The 19,457-nt window shown below is 43.1% G+C and overlaps 1 protein-coding gene and 1 long non-coding RNA gene across 6 annotated transcripts in view; one reads left to right on the top strand and one right to left on the bottom strand.

The window, feature by feature from the left end:
• The window catches only part of LOC134220092 (ras GTPase-activating protein raskol), a 654,763-nt gene that overhangs the window by 461,199 nt on the left and 174,107 nt on the right, over positions 1–19,457 (top strand). The window contains exon 3 of one of the 5 annotated variants that reach the window (XM_062699066.1): positions 3,018–3,080. The exons of the other annotated variants lie outside the window; for them this stretch is intronic. Coding sequence (XP_062555050.1) covers positions 3,018–3,080 — 63 coding nt within the window. The remainder of the gene's footprint in view (positions 1–3,017; positions 3,081–19,457) is intronic. 5 annotated transcript variants of the gene reach the window in all.
• Positions 12,717–13,772, bottom strand: LOC134225718 (uncharacterized). Its single transcript, XR_009983309.1, has 4 exons — positions 13,619–13,772; positions 13,420–13,553; positions 13,276–13,360; positions 12,717–13,218 (listed from the first exon to the last, which is right to left on the bottom strand). It is a non-coding gene; the product is annotated as an uncharacterized LOC134225718 (long non-coding RNA).

Below are 19,457 nucleotides of genomic sequence, written 5' to 3'. Positions count from 1 at the left end.
ACTATACCCTGAATGCAATGGATAAAGGAAACCATGTAGAAGCTCTTTATACTGACTTTAGTAAAGCATTTGATCGCATAGATATACTCATGCTTCTATTCAAATTGAAAAAAACTGAAATTGAGCCGGGACTACTCGAATGGCTTGAATCCTACTTAACTGATCGCCAATTGATTATAAAATTTAACAACAATAGATCAAAACCCATTCAAGCCACTTCCGGTGTCCCCCAGGGCTCTCATTTGGGGCCTCTATTATTCATAATATATGTAAACGACATTTCCTTCATTCTTGACAAACTTAAAGTGTTAATCTATGCAGATGACATGAAGCTCTTTTTGGAAATAGGGAATAAAAATGACCTCAACATATTCCAGAACGAAATATGCACATTCTACGAATGGTGCAATAAAAGCCTATTGCGACTGAATGTAAAAAATGTAACCTTATATCATTCAGCAGAAAAAGAACAGCATCAAATCTCTCAATTACATTAGGAAACCAGGTTGTAGAGAAATGCGATAGAGTTAGGGATTTAGGAATTATTTTGGACTCCAAACTAACGTTCATCGACCATTACAACACCATTATTCATAAAGCAAATAATATGATGGGTTTTATAAAACGTTTCTGCTATAACTTTCATGACCCATACACAATTAAAACATTATATATTGCTTATGTAAGGTCGATACTGGAATATTGCAGCATTGTATGGTCTCCATTTTCAATAGCACACGAAGAAAGATTAGAATCAGTACAAAAACAATTCCTATTATTTGCTCTTCGTAAATTAGGTTGGACAACATTCCTACTTCCATCATATGAGGCACGCTGCAAGCTTATAAACATTCAATCTTTGAAAGAGCGTCGTGAAACTGCAATGGTTTCATTTATTAACGATATAGTTTCGCAGCGTATTGATTCAACAAACATTTTATCGAAATTAAATTTCTACACACCATCTCGACAACTGCGTCATCGACATACATTTTTAATTAATCACTGCCGTACAAATTATGCAAAATTCGGACCTCTCAATCAGATGATGGCCATCTATAATCAACACTGCGAAACTATTGACTTTACGATGTCTCGGCAGAACCTAAAAAAATATTTTGTCACAATTCGAAACCTACACATCTAAATTTACATTAAATCCCAAAATTAAACACTACTTAACCAAACTATTTTTATTTTTATACACTATAATACCGTATTTATAGCATTAAGAAAATAAAGAAAAACATGCATATTGTATATGTACTAGTCTACGTCGGTTGACGAAATAAATAAATAAATAAATAAAAAAAAAGAAAAAAAAAGAAGAAAAAAGGCTTTAAGGATTAAAACAATGTTTTAATCCTTAAAGACTCATAGCCGTTTTAAGTTAAAATAACAATAAACAGTCGATCATTCAAAAGTGTAGTATAGTATAGTGAAAGTATATTCTTGAAAATATCCCGAAAAATGCAAAAAAAAATCTTGAGGAAACGGTAAAAAAACGCCACGCCGATTCACGCCGCCGGCTAAAATGGCCTTCGGCGTGACGCCGAAAACGCCGCCGCCGCCGGCCAAAATTCTGACAAACGCCGCCGCCTGCGAATATCGGACCGGCGAACACCTCTATCTGCGACTTGGTAATAACCTAGGTAGTAACGTAGTAACGAAACAAGAGTGAAAGTCCCTGCTGGAAGCCAGTAAGGAGACAGAGAAAAAAACGATTCCTTACTAAAGAGAAGAAATCGGCGGCAATCCAAGTTTCGGAGCTAGGTTTCGGAGTTTCGACGACGCATGGCAGCCTCCGGTACAACTCCTAAGCTGAGTAAGTTCGTGCAGGTTGCCGACCCGAAGAAGAGAAGACAGCCAGTACCGTCCACAGGTGAAGATGCGAAAGTTCGCCGGGAGGAAAGCATACTCTTGAATGCCGGAAAGCATACCCTAGAATGCCAAAAAAATGCCGGAAGAAGAATGACTGAGGAAGCGATTACAAATGTTGTTATTACGACCAAACTAACCGGCCTAAAACCTGTATTCTTAGTAGGTTACTTCAGCACCGGTGCGGAGACTGGGGCAGTCGTTTCACCAACGCCAGGGGTGAAATCCTGTTAGATACGCCAGCGAGGTTGAATTTGATTTTTCTTGCCAAGCAAAGTTTGTTTTGTAGAGCCATTAAGACCACTGCGACCAATTATAGGAATATTGTGGTATGACCCAAATTTCTGCAGCAATACAATTTATCCATCATAACTGCTGGGTCTTATGATCCAAGTTTCTTAGGGCTGTAGAAACCCTTTTCCTAATACACGGTGTCTAATCCTCATTAAAGCAGCACAATCACAGAGCAGATGTTCCGCAGTTTCATTTTCTAGCTGGCAAAAGCGACACTCTGAGTTCGAAATTTTACCAATTTGTTTTAGATGGTATCTACTAGGACAATGACCAGTAAATAAACCAGTTAATATCCTTATACTTTTCTTATCAAGTTTAAGTAACTTTTGAGCCACCTTCTCACTCGGTTCAATAAATATTTTTGCTTGCCGTGAGGTATCTGCGGCATTCCAGTTGGACTTCACCGAAGACATTTCCCACTGTTTTATGTCCATCTTCAGAACACAGTCTGGTACTCCACAAAAAGGCTCCGGGCCTATGAACTCAGCTTCAGAACCTTGTTTAGCTAGACTGTCAGAAGTACAGGTTGGTCGACCAACCGAACGCCAACGAGCTGTTCTACTGTAGCTGCTGCACCCCACCTTGGTGGTCGGTAGAGCAATTTATTCTAACGATTTACAGACTAACCTTCGACCTGGTATTACCTGGTTATTATTTTTCGATTAAGGGCTTTTCACTAGAATTCGTTCAGTCATTATCATCGTTATTATCGTTCAGTCTGTTATCATTTAAAATCTTCCATGCACGACGTGCACGCCATACATTTGCTACAGAAAACACAATAAAATATAACTCGCGATCGTATATACTAATGAGTTCCTATTTCTATTTTCTTCTCATTTCAGGTGAGTTCAAGTCCAGAACGCTTCCACGCTTTCATATCGATAACTCACTCTGCGGCAAAGGAGGTGATAGCAACAATTTCTAATCAAATTCACATATAATCCATTTCTACACGGTGTATAACCGCTTAAACCTTATCCAATCAACCTTTATTTATGATTCAATTTATGTCAGCTAGTCTTATTGGACGACACCGAAAACCGGTCCTTATCTGGTGAGCTAAGCTCAATTAAAAATTCAGTGCAATAACGTACCCATTCGGCTGCTACGACTGACAACACGCGGTCCACATCCTTTCTGTAGCACTTCCAGTTGAATCCACCTACCCAGTCGTTTCGAATATGGTCACCATTACGGCCGCGTCCTCAAATAGAAAAGTTCACTTAACACACATTTCCATAAAGATAGCAAAAGCCGATCTGGTGTCTAACAAACAAAAGCACTGACCTTGGTGAAGCGGCATGAAGTGATGACTGTATTTTATAAGTTAACCCTCTCTGACAACCTTGTTCTGAAACGATCGAAAAATTATTGATGTTGAAGATACCTGAGAATAGTTGTTTGCATATCACAGAAAGGCTTTGAGAATAGGTCGAGAGAAAAAGAAAGTATCACTCTGGTGACATTCTTTTACGATTATTACAAAACCATAAAAAGTTTACTTTGGATTTTTTGGCAGATAGCTTTAATCTTTTCTGGCGTGCTAAAAACTATCAGCGAAAAAGAGCATGAACAAAAAGAGTCCCTCTTTTGCACATACGACCTATTCTTAAAGCAATCTAGATTTTCTTCATTTTTCCTACGGAAAGGTTAATCGATAAAAACGAGCAATGGGTAATGTTTTCAACATAACCGCGAGTGGACGTAGGACTTGTATAGACGTAACGTATTTACATTTAACTTTTGGATCTATGTAGTTTGAATATAGGTATTGATATTGGAAACGACAACTTCCATGCTGTGTAGAATTATTAGCAATTTGTTTATTCAAAACTTCTGGAAATAAAACTAATAATTCAATACATAATTAGAATTGCTTTGTTCCTAACTATTAAGCCCTTATTTACCCAAGCAAATGTAGGGCATTTATAGATTTCTTATTGATGATTTGAAGTTTAAAAATTCTATTTATACAATTTTCAGACTTAGGGCCAATTTCTTCACCTCCGCTTAGGCGCTAAACTAGGTTTAAGCGTATGGGTAAGCATCGCTTAAGAGTTAAGCGGAGGCAAAATGTGTTATTTTAGGGGAACTGTCCCGTTTTCCAAACAAAGAAATACAGCACCAATTTCGTTGCTTCTTTTTGCTAACATGCTTACTGTTGAAAAAAAATCACAACAATAAGAAACAAGTCAAGGAGCAGTAACCCTACTAAAATAGAGGAGGTACTGCTAATACGTCAACAAAAAATTATTTAATGTTTTTTTCCAAACTCCGAGTCTGCGTCAAATTTACTAAAACAATTTCTTAGAAAATGAAAAAAAAGAATAAGAAAAAGTTTATTTAAATATTCTTCGGGAAATTATGTAATTAAAACATTTACATGTAATACAGCAAAATTTTCTAATCTAAAATGGACACTATTGCTGATTGTGCATCTTTAATTGTTAATGCCTTCTGCAATAAATGAAAGTAACTATTATAATCAAATTTTTCATCAGTGTAGTTGATTTTTTTTGCTGGGGAATCAAAACCATGTTTTAATGTACGTGTCGTTTAGTACCAAGCACAACTTAACATATGGTCAGCCATACGACTTGACTCGTATCCATCCCGGGATCATGTGGATTATGAACCAATCACCTGGATGAGCAGACCAAATCTCTCTAATTTTATTCTTCTTCATCCACCACCGTTGCCCTCGCTGCCTCAGCCATCATCGGCCTCTAGCCGTGAACTCCGAGCGATGCGATGGGCGATTGCATCCATCGCAACCGACACCACCGCATCCGACCATCATCAAGCACAGAATGACAAAAAATGCGCCCACTTCTTTCATGCATATTCGTAGACCCACCAGCAGTTCTACCGCTGGTAACTGCATGCTGTCGTTGTGTTGGTAAACACAGCGAACGAACGAACGAAACGAAAAATGCGCAAACAAAAAGCACATCAGTACGCGCTGCTGTCACAAATGGTAATGACTCTCACACGGCAGGCACTGCTTCTTTCATACACCCAGAAAATCTTCCGGTAGACCCGAAGGCCCGTGGCATACCGCATTCTGATGTCCGTGTTAGGAATGCACGGGATTGGTTACATATGAAATTTTTACTGGCTTTGACAAGAATTAAAATTTTCAATAGCTTATTGTAAATAATCTTAAGTTTCAATGAAATATGCAAAATGGTGGAGAGTGTCCGAGTCGATTGATATATAAATCTTGAAAATCCATCGAAAGATAAAGGCGCTAGTAACGTTCAAAATCTTCCCTTCCAGCGTAACGCTCTCGATTTCCAAAAATCTAAATGACACCCAGTATAGTAAAGAAAGACGTAAGTCCTACGTCAAAAATATTTGGTTGGTTCAATGGATCACATTTTAATTTTCATTAAACTATAAAAGTTTATATTATCTTAGCTCAAGCTGAAATTTTACTTTAAAACTGAACCGTCAGAGGGTTAACCACCTTCGACATGCCGATCGAATCGTAAATTTCAGCCAGTTTGCAAGCGGCGAAGGATCTTTCTCGGGCTTTTCACTATTCACAATGGATCACCAAAAGCCAATAAATTTTATAGTCGCCCCCGAAGACACGCTTCCGAATTAGGATAAAAGGCACACGTACGGTCGTAACTTCAGCATGAGCAATTTCGCACTGATTTATGGTCTTTTGCTTCACCTTCCACCAACTTCCAAGACGGTTCATCCATCCGTTTGACTCTTGTTGAGTGCTCTGGGGCCAATAATCGTCCAATTCACTTGTTTGAAACCAAAATTGTTTAGCACCAACAAGCAGCAGTCAGTCATGGTTTTGTCCCTCGGTGGTGGTCTCTCGTTCAGTAGACGAAATTTATGAGAAAGCACTTATTAATTTCGCTCGCTTCCATGTCGGACCCTAATTCGGTGCACTGGAGCAGCATATGGCCTTTTTGGCATTTTTATATGGTCATTAGGAGCGCCTTTTTGACGGTGCGGAATTTGAATTAGTAGCGTTGGAGAAATCGTAAATTATATTGCCGTTTTGCTTTGGGAATGACTTGTACACATATTGTGCGTCTTGTATCAATTAATGCATTGTAGGGCAAACGGAAGCACGCCGTAATGCAAATGACGAAAGACAAATGTGGTTAATAATTTGACATTATGTTCCTTATGATTAAATACGTTTATACGATAATAGCTATACGGTTATATAGATCTGATCCACAATTGTGTAGCCGCAAAAATAGTATCATCTAGACCGACTCTTTTATTCATCGTGTTGTGTGATAGATGCACGGTCTTTATACTGGGATCTAAATTCGGCCATGACTACTTGTAATTATATAAGATGAAATTAAACTGATTTATTAGTTTTTGGAACTCGATAGAAATATGCTGTTTTGAAAATAAAAGAAAAGAATTAACGATCTCATTGAAAAATGTTGAAATTCCTTGAAGATTAAATAATTGCGAGAATTTTGGTGCGAGACAATTTAATGATTCAAAAATAAAACTGATGAAAAAAACATTAAAAGGCTTTCAAGGATTTTCAGGTTGTTAAAAACAGTCGACAAGGGTGTTATGTTTATTCAGAATCGGTTGATGAATTCCAACGCTGAACTAGGTTGGGTTCAGAAAGATTGAACACTACTTAGGCTTATGTATGAAGTTTATTGAATTTGTTCTTTTGAGCTTGAACTTCTTTAACAGTTGAACTCCACTTATTTTCAACGCGTGCTGGCGAACAAACTAACCATACCCGGTAGTGTTGACGCCTAGATCCATTGATACCATTTTAAAATGACCAACTGATTGCCGAAAACATATGCGCCTTACCAGAACCTCGACATAACACCGGACAGACATGGGTGGCCGTGTATCGCGCGAACGCGGTCACGCTTTAAATGGTGCGCTTTGAAATTGGGCGTGAAAACGAGAGCCCGCTATCTACCGGCCCGGCCCGCGCGGTCTGCCACCCAAGCACAAGCTTAAAGGAAAAAGGCAAAAAATACGGAGAAAACACGACAGATAATGATCGGATTGAATAATATTCGCTTCCTGGCGTTCGAATTGGGTGAGTTACAACAGGGGCTTACCCTCGGTGATTTTATGGGCATTTGGATTGGCCGCTGCGCCGACCTTTGCGAGGTACCCACCGAACAAATGCTGTTGGTCTAATTTTAAGAAATTTTACAGACACGGTGAATGCAGTTAGGGAAACGACGTTGATGTGGAATGATATTTTCGGTGAGTGAGTGCGCAACAAACAAAATTACCTACCGGGAAGTTATTACGAAACACGCAGGTCACAATTATGGAACACTGATCAAATCAAACTTCTTCAAAAAACATAGCATGGCATAAACAAAAGATATTTTAGTTACTAGATAAAGATTGTCGCTTCGGTTCCCTTTGTTCTGCTGTCCGGAACATGTTGGGTATCAAGCTGTCAAATCGTATGGATTTTCCTTCTTTGACATTTAGCTCCCCTATCCTCGCCAGCAAAAGATGTTCCGGACAGCGACGACAGCGACAATCTTTAACTAGTAACTAAAATATCTTTTGCATAAACCCTTGCACAAATCGTATAGATGGAGTTGCAGAGATAAACATGTCCACGGTCATTGTAAAACCACCAGAATTGTTTTTATTTTATAATTGCGCGGTCGTCTGCTTAAGAAAACGTTCGGAACCGAAACAGTTTTCACAGACGAAAGAGGTAATAAAATGGCGAATATATACAGACAAAATATATAAATCTTTTTAGTTATATCGGCACCAACATTTCAAAAGGGCGAAACTGCTTTTGTAAACAAGAGCTTCTCACGTCACTGGTGGGTGAATTTGAGCCCAACCACGCAATCCAACACCACTGATGCAAGCAGCGAATCCTCTTCTTTCATTAAATAGCGCTGGAAGGCGTGAGTGAGCACAAATTAGCCCACCAGAGACACGACCCTAGTAGCACAGTTCAGATAGATTTGGTTGCAGCAACTCCAATGTGACTGAATTTGGTCGCATATGAGTCACAGTGACTGATATGTGACAAGTGTGCTACTCGGGGAGAAGCTCTTCCCAAGTTACATTTCAAGTTTTATTCCACTCTTAGAATGGTTTTCAAGATCAAATTATAAGATCTAACAATAAAACTAATTATTACACGACAGCCTTCTGAAGACCACTATAAGAGTAAGATATGACGAAGTGGCCCTCTTTAGATAACCACCATGAACCTATTATAAGAGTATTTGGAAACCTCTTTTACTTACTTGATACTTGATGGGCTACAGCTCTTCGATGAACCTACGCCGAAGGGAGTATTCTTCTCCACTGGACTCGATCCTGGGCCAATCGCTTTCAGTTGTCCTGAACATTGAGCGCCCGCAGGCCCTCTTCAACTGCAAAAAGCCATCGTGTACGCGGCCTTTCACGAAGCCAGCGGCCTCTTCCGGGTTCTTTACTAAATATTATTTTCGCTTGACGTTCTTCCGGCATACGAACAACAACCCACCGTAGTCTGCCGTGTTGTATAAGCATAATAATATCCAGCCATTTATACACCTGGTACAACTCGTGATTCATGCGACGCTGCCAGATACCGTTCTCCTGTTTACCGCCGAGTATTGTCCGCAACACCTCACGCTCAAACACTCCGAGAGCTCTCCGATCAGCCTCCTTTAACGTCCATGTTTCATGGCCGTATAGAGCCACCGGAAGAATCGGAGTAGTATACAGTGCGAATTTTGTCTTCGTTTGCAGACTACGGGACTTACGGGACTTACTGGTTACGAAGTCCGTAATAAGCCCTTTTTGCAGCTGCAATACGCCTTTTCACCTCGCGGGTAACATCATTATCGCACGTCACTAGTTCCAATACACACAAATTCTTCTAGCACTTCAAATTTTTCACCATTCAGCATCATTTCACTACCACCACCATTAACCATGTACTTCGTAACCAGCGACCATGTACTTCGTTTTGCTGGTATTGATCGTGAGTCCAATCCTCGCTGTCTCTCTCCTAAAAAGCGCAAAAGCCTCTTCCACGGCACGGCGATCAATCCCGATAATATCGATATCGTCCGCAAATCCCAGAAGCATATGCGATCTTGTGATAATGGTACCGCTTCTTTGCATACCAGCTCTCCTAATCGCTCTCTCGAGGGCTATATTGAACAGTAGATTCGAGAGTGCATCACCTTGCTTCAATCCATCTAAGGTAACAACTGATGTCGATGTTTTATCCGCAACCCTTACACTTGATTTCGATCTGACCAACGTTGCACGAATCAGCCGTATCAGTTTCACCGGAAAACCATGTTCTAGCCATAATTCATTTCGTTTCGCCGTCTTGAAATCAATAAACAGATTATGTGTTTGCAAGTTGTACTCCTGGAATTTATCAAGGATTTGTCTCAGGGTAAACATTTGATCCGTCGTTGCCTGGTATTTGCCGACGAATGACTCTTCAAGCGGTATCAATCTGTTGAACAGAATACGGGACATAATTTTGTAAGCCGAATAAGGGAGGGTTATTCCTCAGTAATTGGCACACTCCAGTCTGCGCCCTTTCTTAAAGAGAGGGGCTATGAGGCCGTTCTACCAGCTAGCAGGAAATTCCTCGCCTTCCCATATTTTCGACATAATTTGATGCAGAACTTCATATAGCTGCGGAATGCCATGTTTGAGAAGTTCACTCAGGAGTTGATCTTTCCCCATAGCCTTATTGTTTTCAGCTCTTTAAAAGCTTTTCTAACCTCATCTAGTGTAGGCGACTCTACAGCTTGTCCATCATAACTAATATTTATTCTGTTCATCGATGTACCGTCACGTCTAATATTCATAAAAGTCTCGAAGTGTTGCTTCCACCTGGCAGCCACTTTGATTTAACCTGTCAACAAATTTCATTCTTGGTCGTTGCACATGACGGAAGATGGCGCTGTCTTTCTCTGCACGCCATTGACAGTCTTAGGTGCCTGCCAGAGTGGACGCGCCAACGCGTCGCCGCGCGAAAATTGCACGCAAGGGAATAACAATCAAAAAGAAGGAGCTGTCAAATCGTATGGACGCTTCGCTTCGCATCGCACTTCGCGTCTACTCTGGCCGCACCCTTATAGTTCCGCGTATCATTCTGCTCCATTCTTTACCGCGCCTCACCAATCACTTTTTATTCATCCTATATTTTCTACCTGCGATGGGTTTATTTTTCTGCTGCTCTTGCTTTTTTGTACCGATATCTATTCGATCGGGTACCCGACACTAACATCCGGCTTCTGGCAATGTTCTTCTCGTCTGTCACTTTCTGACATTCCACATCGAACCATCCTGTCTTGGGTCGCCTCTGTGCAGTGCCTACCAATCGCTGGATATTGTAGCGCATCGTTCGCTATGATCTTTCGTTCGATACAGTGATCGAATTTTGCTGAAAACGCGGTAGTGATGACGGCTTGGTTAGTGGTATCCCGGGTAGAGGTGAATAACAAACAAATGACATAATAATAACACATTTTGCTGTGATTAGATTTTGTTATTCTTATGTTATTCATAAATAACATAAAATAGCATCCCAACAACAAGTTTTGTTATAATAGTAAAATTTGTTATTTTTATGTTATTGTAAAGAATAGCAGAACAACACATTTTGCAATCATAGCAAAGTTTGTTATTCATTTATCATTTGCATTTTCAACATATCAGTAATAACTGATTTTGATATTTTCTTTTCTTCAAATATTTTGCTATTGGTTTGTTATGAGTTATTTATGAGTTATTTGCTAGAGCAATGTCTGTTATTATTTTTGCTATTTTAGCATCTATATCAAAAAAACTAATATCAGATTTTGCTATTCAGTTATTCATATATTAATAGTAAAATTTGATATTATTTTTCTGTTTTCTTCTACTCAGGATAAAAACCACCATGCCAATACAGGCCGATTCGATTGTGTGCTGTTCAATAGATGGTCTCCATGTCTCCCTTTCAAACTTTATTGCTTCATAGGGACACGGCAGGTATTTCCGTCCTTCGTCGTAGGGGCTAAAACCAACGAAAGCAACGTACATTTGCTAGAACTCCACTATAGTAGAACGTTTCTCCTGAGCTTACGATTTGGTACGTATGAGTTTTACAAAAAAGCGTCTTTTTATTGGTTTTCGAGACTATGACGAACAGACGAAAATACCTGCCGTGTCCCTACTTGTTCGCGCCTTAGCGAACGGCTTTTAATCTGTCGATTTTCAATTATCTTTCGATTATCTACTCCCTCATCCCTTGAGTATATGACTGACCGATGAAGTCGATAAATCAGTGATTCATCTCAATCACGGTCGTAAAATCTGTTTCAATTGTGAAATTGGCTAAAACATAAACATTTTGAAAACAATATATCTTGTTTTATAAAATATAAATATCATATTTATATATATATAAAATATCATGAATCCAATCTTTCCAATTGCTGTACGAGCAAAATCCTTGAATTGCGAATCCTCATACAATGGTCCAATGATAAGTTTAATTTTCAGTCCGATTCGGGATATTGACCAAGTGACCAACCCACTAAAGTCTGCCGCATTTTATACGATTCACAATATTTTCTTCTCTATACATTTTATACAGCTTTTCATGCGTCAACACAACACCACACACCATTTTCTAGTTTTCCACCAAGTATTGCACGCAACACTTTTCACTCGAATCCACTTTCTCTACTCGCAGCTATGTACTTTGTCTTAGTAGAGTTAACGATCCTTATGCTTCGATCGATGTCGATGTCTTCCACAAAGCTCAAGAGCATATTCGACCGTGCCTCGATAGTGCCGTTTTTTCTGCACGCCAGATATCCTAATCGCACCCTCGAGTGCAATGTTGTCATTGGCGAGGTATCCACCAGAGCTTAATCCTCTCCATCTTCTTGTTTGAAGCAGTTGCAGATTGATGAGTTCGCACCGACTGACATAGCTTGGAAGATTTTAAAAACGAATCTGGCAAACCTAGATATATAGCAAATAAACTTGCGTTGTATTTCTTCTATTCGATGCGTTTCGTTCTGGTAGAACGCAGCCCAGTATTCAAGAATCGGGCGAAGTGAAGTGAACAAAAAGGGATTTCAGGCAGTAAATATCCTTAACCTTTTTCGCAAATCGAAATATAAAACCAAGCTGTAATGACGCCTTTGATACAATCCTTTAAGGGTAATTTGGAATCCATCATAACACCCAAGTCGTTCCAAACGGTATTTATGATGATAAAGTGATCGCTTCCGTCCGAATAAAATTACTGAACATGATGCATTCAATACGGCACCAGTTAGCGAATGTGGTCAGTTGCTCTTGCAAGAATTCGACATGTTGTGGTTATTTTATGACGCAATGAAGCTTTAAGTTATCGGCATATGATAGCTTGAAGCACTTCAAGATGAAGTTGACATCATTCATATAGAGTATTGCGAGTTTCCGGTAGCGGGTAGAGCAGAACTACCAAAGCGGACAAAAGAAGCAATTGGACTGGAGGGCCAAAGCACCAACACAAATCAAATAACCACAAGTCTCAATTTAATACATGTATTTAGGGTAATGCACCCATTTTCCTCTGTTACTTCCTACCTCCTACTCATCTTATCTTCTTTCCTTTTCACTCCTCTTTCTCTATCTTCCTACTTTACAAAACACCTCAGTTTTCTTACTCACGGTTTCTTCTCCGTACTCACGGTACCTTCTTGTGTTCGGGGCGTCCCCCTACACTATTTCCTCGGCGGAGCTTTCGCTGCCGCGACTGTTCGCCTGTCGCATTTCACTGCCGTCCCACGCATGCATCCTAATCACTCTGCTGGAGACCCCTCTGGCCGTCCAGTGCGACCAAGTAACTGGATGGGGTCCCTCCGAGTGATCCACCGAAGGGCTGCTGGTTCCCGAACGAATCTCCTCCGACTTGGTCCTGCCGGCCGAGTGAAGCACACTCGATGTATCGGCAATCCGCCCGTCGCCTTGTCGCACCGCTGCCTCGATCACGATCCTCCCGGACCTCGATGATGGAAATTGGCTCCACGAAAAAAAACCCTGTTGAATCATTTATTCAGCTAAATGTCCACAATCAAATTTCTTTCCGGCACTTACCCAGTGGGGTATTTCCGCTCAATTTGATGAGCGTTTTAGCCTGTCCTCTCACCAGTCACACCACCAGGCGCTCGATCTTCGTCAGCTAATAGTGCAGAGAATGCGAGGTTAGACTCCTCAATTGTAACTTTTGATGGCAATTACCTTCGGAGTAACAATAATTGACCCGCTCTTCCGTGATTCCTGTTGCGCTGTGGACGAATAAAACTCGCGCGCGTTGCCTCTTCTTCCTGCGGCGGCGTTGTGCCGTATTCCGAGAACTTGCACGTGCGTGCTTCCTGCGGTTTATTATAGGTTAAGTTGTCGTCAGCAGCATACACCAGAAACGGCAGGATTATCTCACCTGTGTCCGCGTCACCAATCGCGATTCCACCAGCGAACACTGAGACGGAACGATGCCGCCTACCAGACACGAAACGGTCCGGAATTTCAACAACTTTTCTTAGCACTGCACTGACCACTTTCACAGGCCTTAAAGAAATCTACTTTTTTTTTTTTTTTTTGCCATTCGACGCAGGCAAGAGGTGGGTGACGAGTTACGATGACTTTTCGTTTCTTGCGTTCACTTTCTGTGCGACGTACGATGGTGTGTGCGTGTGCATGCGGGCAGATGTCAATTTGATAAACGTCATTGTGCGATAGGTCTGTTCCATGTTGTTCGCGTACACGGAGCGCTCTTGACATGGCAGTTGAAGTTCGAAAAATCTGCACTGGATCAAAAGTGCATTCCGCTTGTTGCGCTATTGTTTCTTCCAATTTGTGTTTGCGTTCGTTTACTTACTAATTATTTCTTATTAATTCAAAATCAAAACTAAACGTAACACAACTCTACCGTAGCGGAAGAATTTTTCATAAATCGATGATCAAACGATTTATGAAAAATTCAAAAAATACTTCAGTCATCCTCCTAGGATGATGGTCAGAGACAAATCGGCCAACTAAACTCTTGAGCAGACCTCAAGTTACCATCGAGTCCTTAATCTAACTCAACTATATACGCAAGCCTAAACTGCTTGCCAAATCTTCTTCTTACTAACATCATCATCACTAACTGACTTAACAACACGCCAGCTACATCTGGCAGAATCTTCGACCTCTCAAATCGTCTCTGACCAAAGTCCTTGCTAGCTTCCACAAATCCGGGCCAAACTACGGCAAAACATTCAAATCGGATTTAAGCCTATTGTATTGACTAAAATAGGCGAAATCGCACACAAATCACTAAGAAGCTATATTTACAGACTATTTACAAGGACAAAATTGGTTTGTTTTGGTTTTGTATGGAATACTGAGAAAAGACGCATTTACTCGACTAAATTGTCACGAGGCCGGGAAATAGGGTTTTACCGCGCCCTGGGTCGCGTTACCATTCATGACAACCCCCAGTGCTTTAACTCTTGGCCACGCATACGATTTGGATAAATATATTTTTGCCACTTTTAGCTCTGTGCGATGTGTCAACGAATATTCGGTGGAACGGCTCAATTTCTCTCGATCGGCTAACGGCATAACCACCGGCTGTGGTCATGATGGCGGTCTTTGGTGCTTCTTCTCTCATGCTCGCTGTTATTTCTCCCGGTTGGAACATGACTTGTTCCCGACGACATCTCCTTCTTCTCTCTCCTCCGCATAACCGTTGTTCCCTGCGCCGGATAGTGGCCGTAAGCGTCAACCCCCGCCGAACAGATTTTTGGTCTTCGACTCGAGGCTTCAACTCCTCCTACCCAGGAACTGATCTGCTCTTCTATAGAGTCCCTGCAACCCGTTGCCAGTTTGCAGGGTACGATTTCTCTCGCCTCGTGAACGGCGCACGGTTCATTCCTTGGCGCGATGGGAATGTTGGATGAACCGTAGTTTCTTGCCTGGTTTGACCGCAAGGTATGCGATCAGCTTTTGCTTCGGGACAGTTTGTCCCCCACTCCTCTACTCACAGTACTGCACAGTCGTTGCTCCCTTGCGCCGGATAGTGGCCGTAAGCTTTGACCCCCGCCGAACGGATTTTTGGTCCTCGACCCGAGGCCTCCACTCCTCCTATCCAGGAACTGAACTGCCGTCCTGCAGAGTTCCCTGCAATCCGTTTCCAGTTTAACAGGGTACGATTTCTCTCGCTTCGTGAACGGCGCGCGGTTCGTTGTGGCTCATTCCCTGGCGCGACGGGAATGTTGAAGAACCACATTGTTCGACGACCGCTTTGGTCTTCCTCTGCGTTTGGACGTTGGTCTTCCTCCGGTAGTTGCTTTGCCGATTGATTGTCGAGGTGGAGAGGTAGTTTAAAGTTGTTGCTCATCACACCTGACTGTGCCATTTATCACGCTTGGCGACGGATTTTCCTGAGCGTAGTGCTCGTGGTCCACAGACTTTGTCTGCTTACATAGCTTGATAAGGATTTGGAACCTTGCTCGGTTGAGCGGAATAGTTCCTCGATCGGTCTGGCGAAAGTGAAGAGAAATGTGTTGCTGTTTCTTCACTTCCTTCGTCGTCGTTGCTCCCAGTGATTGGTGTTTTTCAGCAACCCTTGCTTCTGGTTGGCAGGCATTACCTGCGTACATAGCTTGAACAGTGCCGCTTAATCGGCTTTGATGTCTTTCGCATGGAATCGACCTTTCTTCCCACTCAAAACGTCCTCTAATAGGTACACATTTGTTCCGAGGGCTTCCTTCACGATTGCCGGAACAAACTTCGGCTCTAGCTTGCTGTTGATTTGGTCCGCCTTCGATGAAAGGATGAATGTCCGGCGCCAAACCAGATCTCCGACCTTGAATGACACCGCTCTCGTGCGTAGATTGTATCGCTGCTTCGCTCGCTCGTGGCTGTTTTTGATCCGCTCGATGATGAGCTTCTGAATACGGCGAATCGTCGACAATCTCATCTCCTGGGCGACCTTTGGATCCTCCGCCGTGTTCAACGATTGCTGTGTGTAGAGATCCGTGTGTAGCAGCAGGTTACGTCCGAAATTGGCTTCGTGTGGACTTACACCCGTTGCTTCGTGTTTCGCCGCGTTGATCGCCGCTGTGATAGCCGGCAACTTGTCGTCCCATTCGCGATGGTCGCCGTCAAGGAGCGTCCGAATACAAGTGACCACGACGCGATTGACGCGTTCGGCGTTGTTCGCTTGTGGTGAATAGTAGGCGGTTTTTATGTGGCCGATCTTATGCTTAGCTAGCCAGGATTTGAAAACCATGGACTCGAACTGCTTCCCGTTGTCCGACAGTATCAGCCTAGGACGTGAGAACTTCAAACATACTTCTTCCTCTAGAAACTCCACCATCTTTTGCGAATCGGCTGTGCGCATTGGCTTGACGATCACATACTTGCTCACCCAATCTACTATCACTAGCAACACTGTGTTCCCTCGCTTAGAGCGCGTGAGTGGACCCACGAAATCGATCGATATCATCTCCCAAGGAATCTTCGCCGGCTTGAGCTTTCCCATTTGTGGCATCATCGTCACGCCGGGCGCCTTACAGGCTTTGCAAGTTGTGCAGTTCCGCACGTAGTCTCTGATCTCCTGCTGCATCTGCGGCCAGTAGTAGTGGGCTTGTAGTTTGTGCCAAGTTTTGTAGAATCCTAGGTGCGCAGCCGCTGGCTCGTCGTGGAATCTCCGGATCAGCAGCAGTCTTTCTTCTTTGGGAACGACTTGTTTCCATTTGTGATATACTGCTCCGACTTCATCCTTGCAACGACAGTTCTTGAACAGGGTGTCATTGGCGATACGAAAATCCGGAAACTTGTCTCCTTCACTATTTACTCTATCCACCAGCTTCTTGTACCACGGATCCAGCACTTGATCCACTGTGAATACGGCTTCGGATACTATTCTCGAGAGCGCATCCGGTACTACGTTGATTGAGCCTTTCCGGTAACGAATCTCGAAGTCAAACGCGTTTAGCCGCAGTAACCATCTGCTCATCAAAGCTGTAGGATTTTTCATTGACTTGAGGTAGCTGAGGGCTGCATGGTCGCAGTACACGATGAACTTGATCCCTTCCACGTATGCTCGAAACTTTTCGATTGCTCGGATCACCGCTAAACACTCTCGCTCCGTGACGGAATATCTCCGCTCCGACGCTGACAGCTTCTGCGAAAAATAACTGATCGGATGTTCTTCACCGTTGATATCTTGCGTCAGGACCGCCCCGATGGCAGTGTCACTGGCATCGCACGCTATTGCGAACGGTTTGGAGTAGTTTGGCATTGCTAGCACCGGCGCTGAGACCAGAGCTGCTTTCAGTTTGAGAAATGCTTCTTCTGCTACGGGAGTCCACCGGAACTTTACCTTGGCTGATGTCAGGTTCGTGAGTGGGGCCGCTAGCTCCGAAAAGGAGGAGATGAAACGTCGGTACCAGTTACATACTCCTAAGAACCGCTGCACTTCCTTCCTTGACGTCGGGGTTGGAAACTGAACTATAGCTTGGATCTTCTCGTCATCTACTCGCCAGCCTTGCTCGTCGATCACGTAACCGAGGTACTTCATGCTTTTCCTGCAGAACATTGATTTTTCCGACGATATTGTCAGGTTTGCTTGACGCAATCGGCGGGCTACCTCTTCCAGCAGCGCGACATGTTCCTCAAAAGTTTCCGAGCAGATGATGATGTCGTCTAGATAATGGAACACCAGAGGTTCCAGATCGGCGAATAGGTGCGTCATCAGCCGCGCTAAGGCTTGACTAGCTGTACACAGTCCAAACGGGACGACCTTGAACTGGAAGTGTCCGCGGGATGGAACCGTGAACGCCGTCAATTGTCTCGAGCCAGGGTGTAGCGGTAACTGCCAGAACGCATCCTTCAGGTCCACTGACAAGATGTATTTGCTGCTTCTGTGGTTGTTGGTGATTGCTGCGATCTGCGGAATAGGGTAACCTTCGTTTACCATGATGGAGTTGAGATGCCGGGCATCCAGGCAGACACGATACTGTCCCGTCTTCTTCTTTACCGCAACCAACGGGTTGTTCCATGGGGAAAACTGTGCCTCTTCAATAACATCGAGCGCTATCATTCGGTCGATCTCCTTATTCACCTCCTGCAGAACATACGGCGACATTGGATAATGCCTTTGCTTACGTGGTGGCGCGTTCCCGACGTAGATACGATATTCGTACAGTCTCATACGTCCCAACCTGCCTGCTTCCGCATTGGGAAATATCTGGATCGCATGCTCCAGTCGCATTCTCTGTTGCGATGACAGCTGCCTCATCTAGTTTTGCACTCCAACGCTTGGTTCCTCTTTATCCGCTTCTACCTTGCAGCATACCGCTTTAACGCCATACATGTCCCAGAAGTCCATTCCAAGGATGATACAGTCCGGGATAGAGGGTACTAACAGTACTGGTAAAACTTCGTTGCGGTTATTGTACACGATCGGAAGGTATACGAAATAGGAGATAGCGTGCCTCGTACCATCCGCTGTTTTTATTCCGCCTATAACTGTTCCTTTCTGCAGACCGTATTTCTCCGCCAGGTCGACCATCTTTCCTCCAAGCAAGGAGCAGTTTGCTCCGCTGTCTAGCAGTGCTGTTAGTTCATCGCCTAGCACCGTTACGACTGCATGCGGACGGTTGTCATTTCCGGGATTGACGATAATTGAGTCTAGGTTCTGGAATTTTGAGATTTCGGAGGGATGTCCGAAGGGTTGCGGAGAACTGTTCCCCTCTATTGTCGGTTCCCCGCTTGACCGTTTCCCGCATCTGCTCGACACGTGAAACAGCTACGAAGTGAGTAGCCTTTTCGTCCGCATCGATAGCAGAACAGAATTGCTTGCGGTTTTGGGCAATCCATGAACCTGTGACCGTCTTCGTCGCAGTTCCAGCAAACCATGATTGGTCGTTGGTTGCGCGGAGATTCCTGCTGCTCCTCGTGGTGATTATCCTCCCATCTGGCTGGCTCTGGCTGCCGTCGATGGCTTTGCTGAGGAGCGTCAGCTAATGCTTCTTCGGAGTTTCGAATTTCTCGGCGTGACTGCCAGCTCTGCGTTCTTTGCATGCTATCTAGCAGTTGCTGTGGCTGACGTTGCTGAAACTGCATGTACTGCTGCCGTTGTGGCTGGAATCTAGATTGTTGTTCCCTTCCGAACTGCTGACGTGCTTCTTCGTGTCGACGAACTTTGTCCACAAATCTGGGTGGCTGATCGTTCCGCGTTGTGTTGCTCGGACGCCAGGTTTTGCTCTCCAGGTTCAGCTTCAGCG

Source organism: Armigeres subalbatus, chromosome 3 (assembly GCF_024139115.2).
Source record: "Armigeres subalbatus isolate Guangzhou_Male chromosome 3, GZ_Asu_2, whole genome shotgun sequence".
Taxonomy (NCBI): Eukaryota; Metazoa; Arthropoda; class Insecta; order Diptera; family Culicidae; genus Armigeres; species Armigeres subalbatus.
This window is presented reverse-complemented; position numbering and strand designations above follow the sequence as displayed.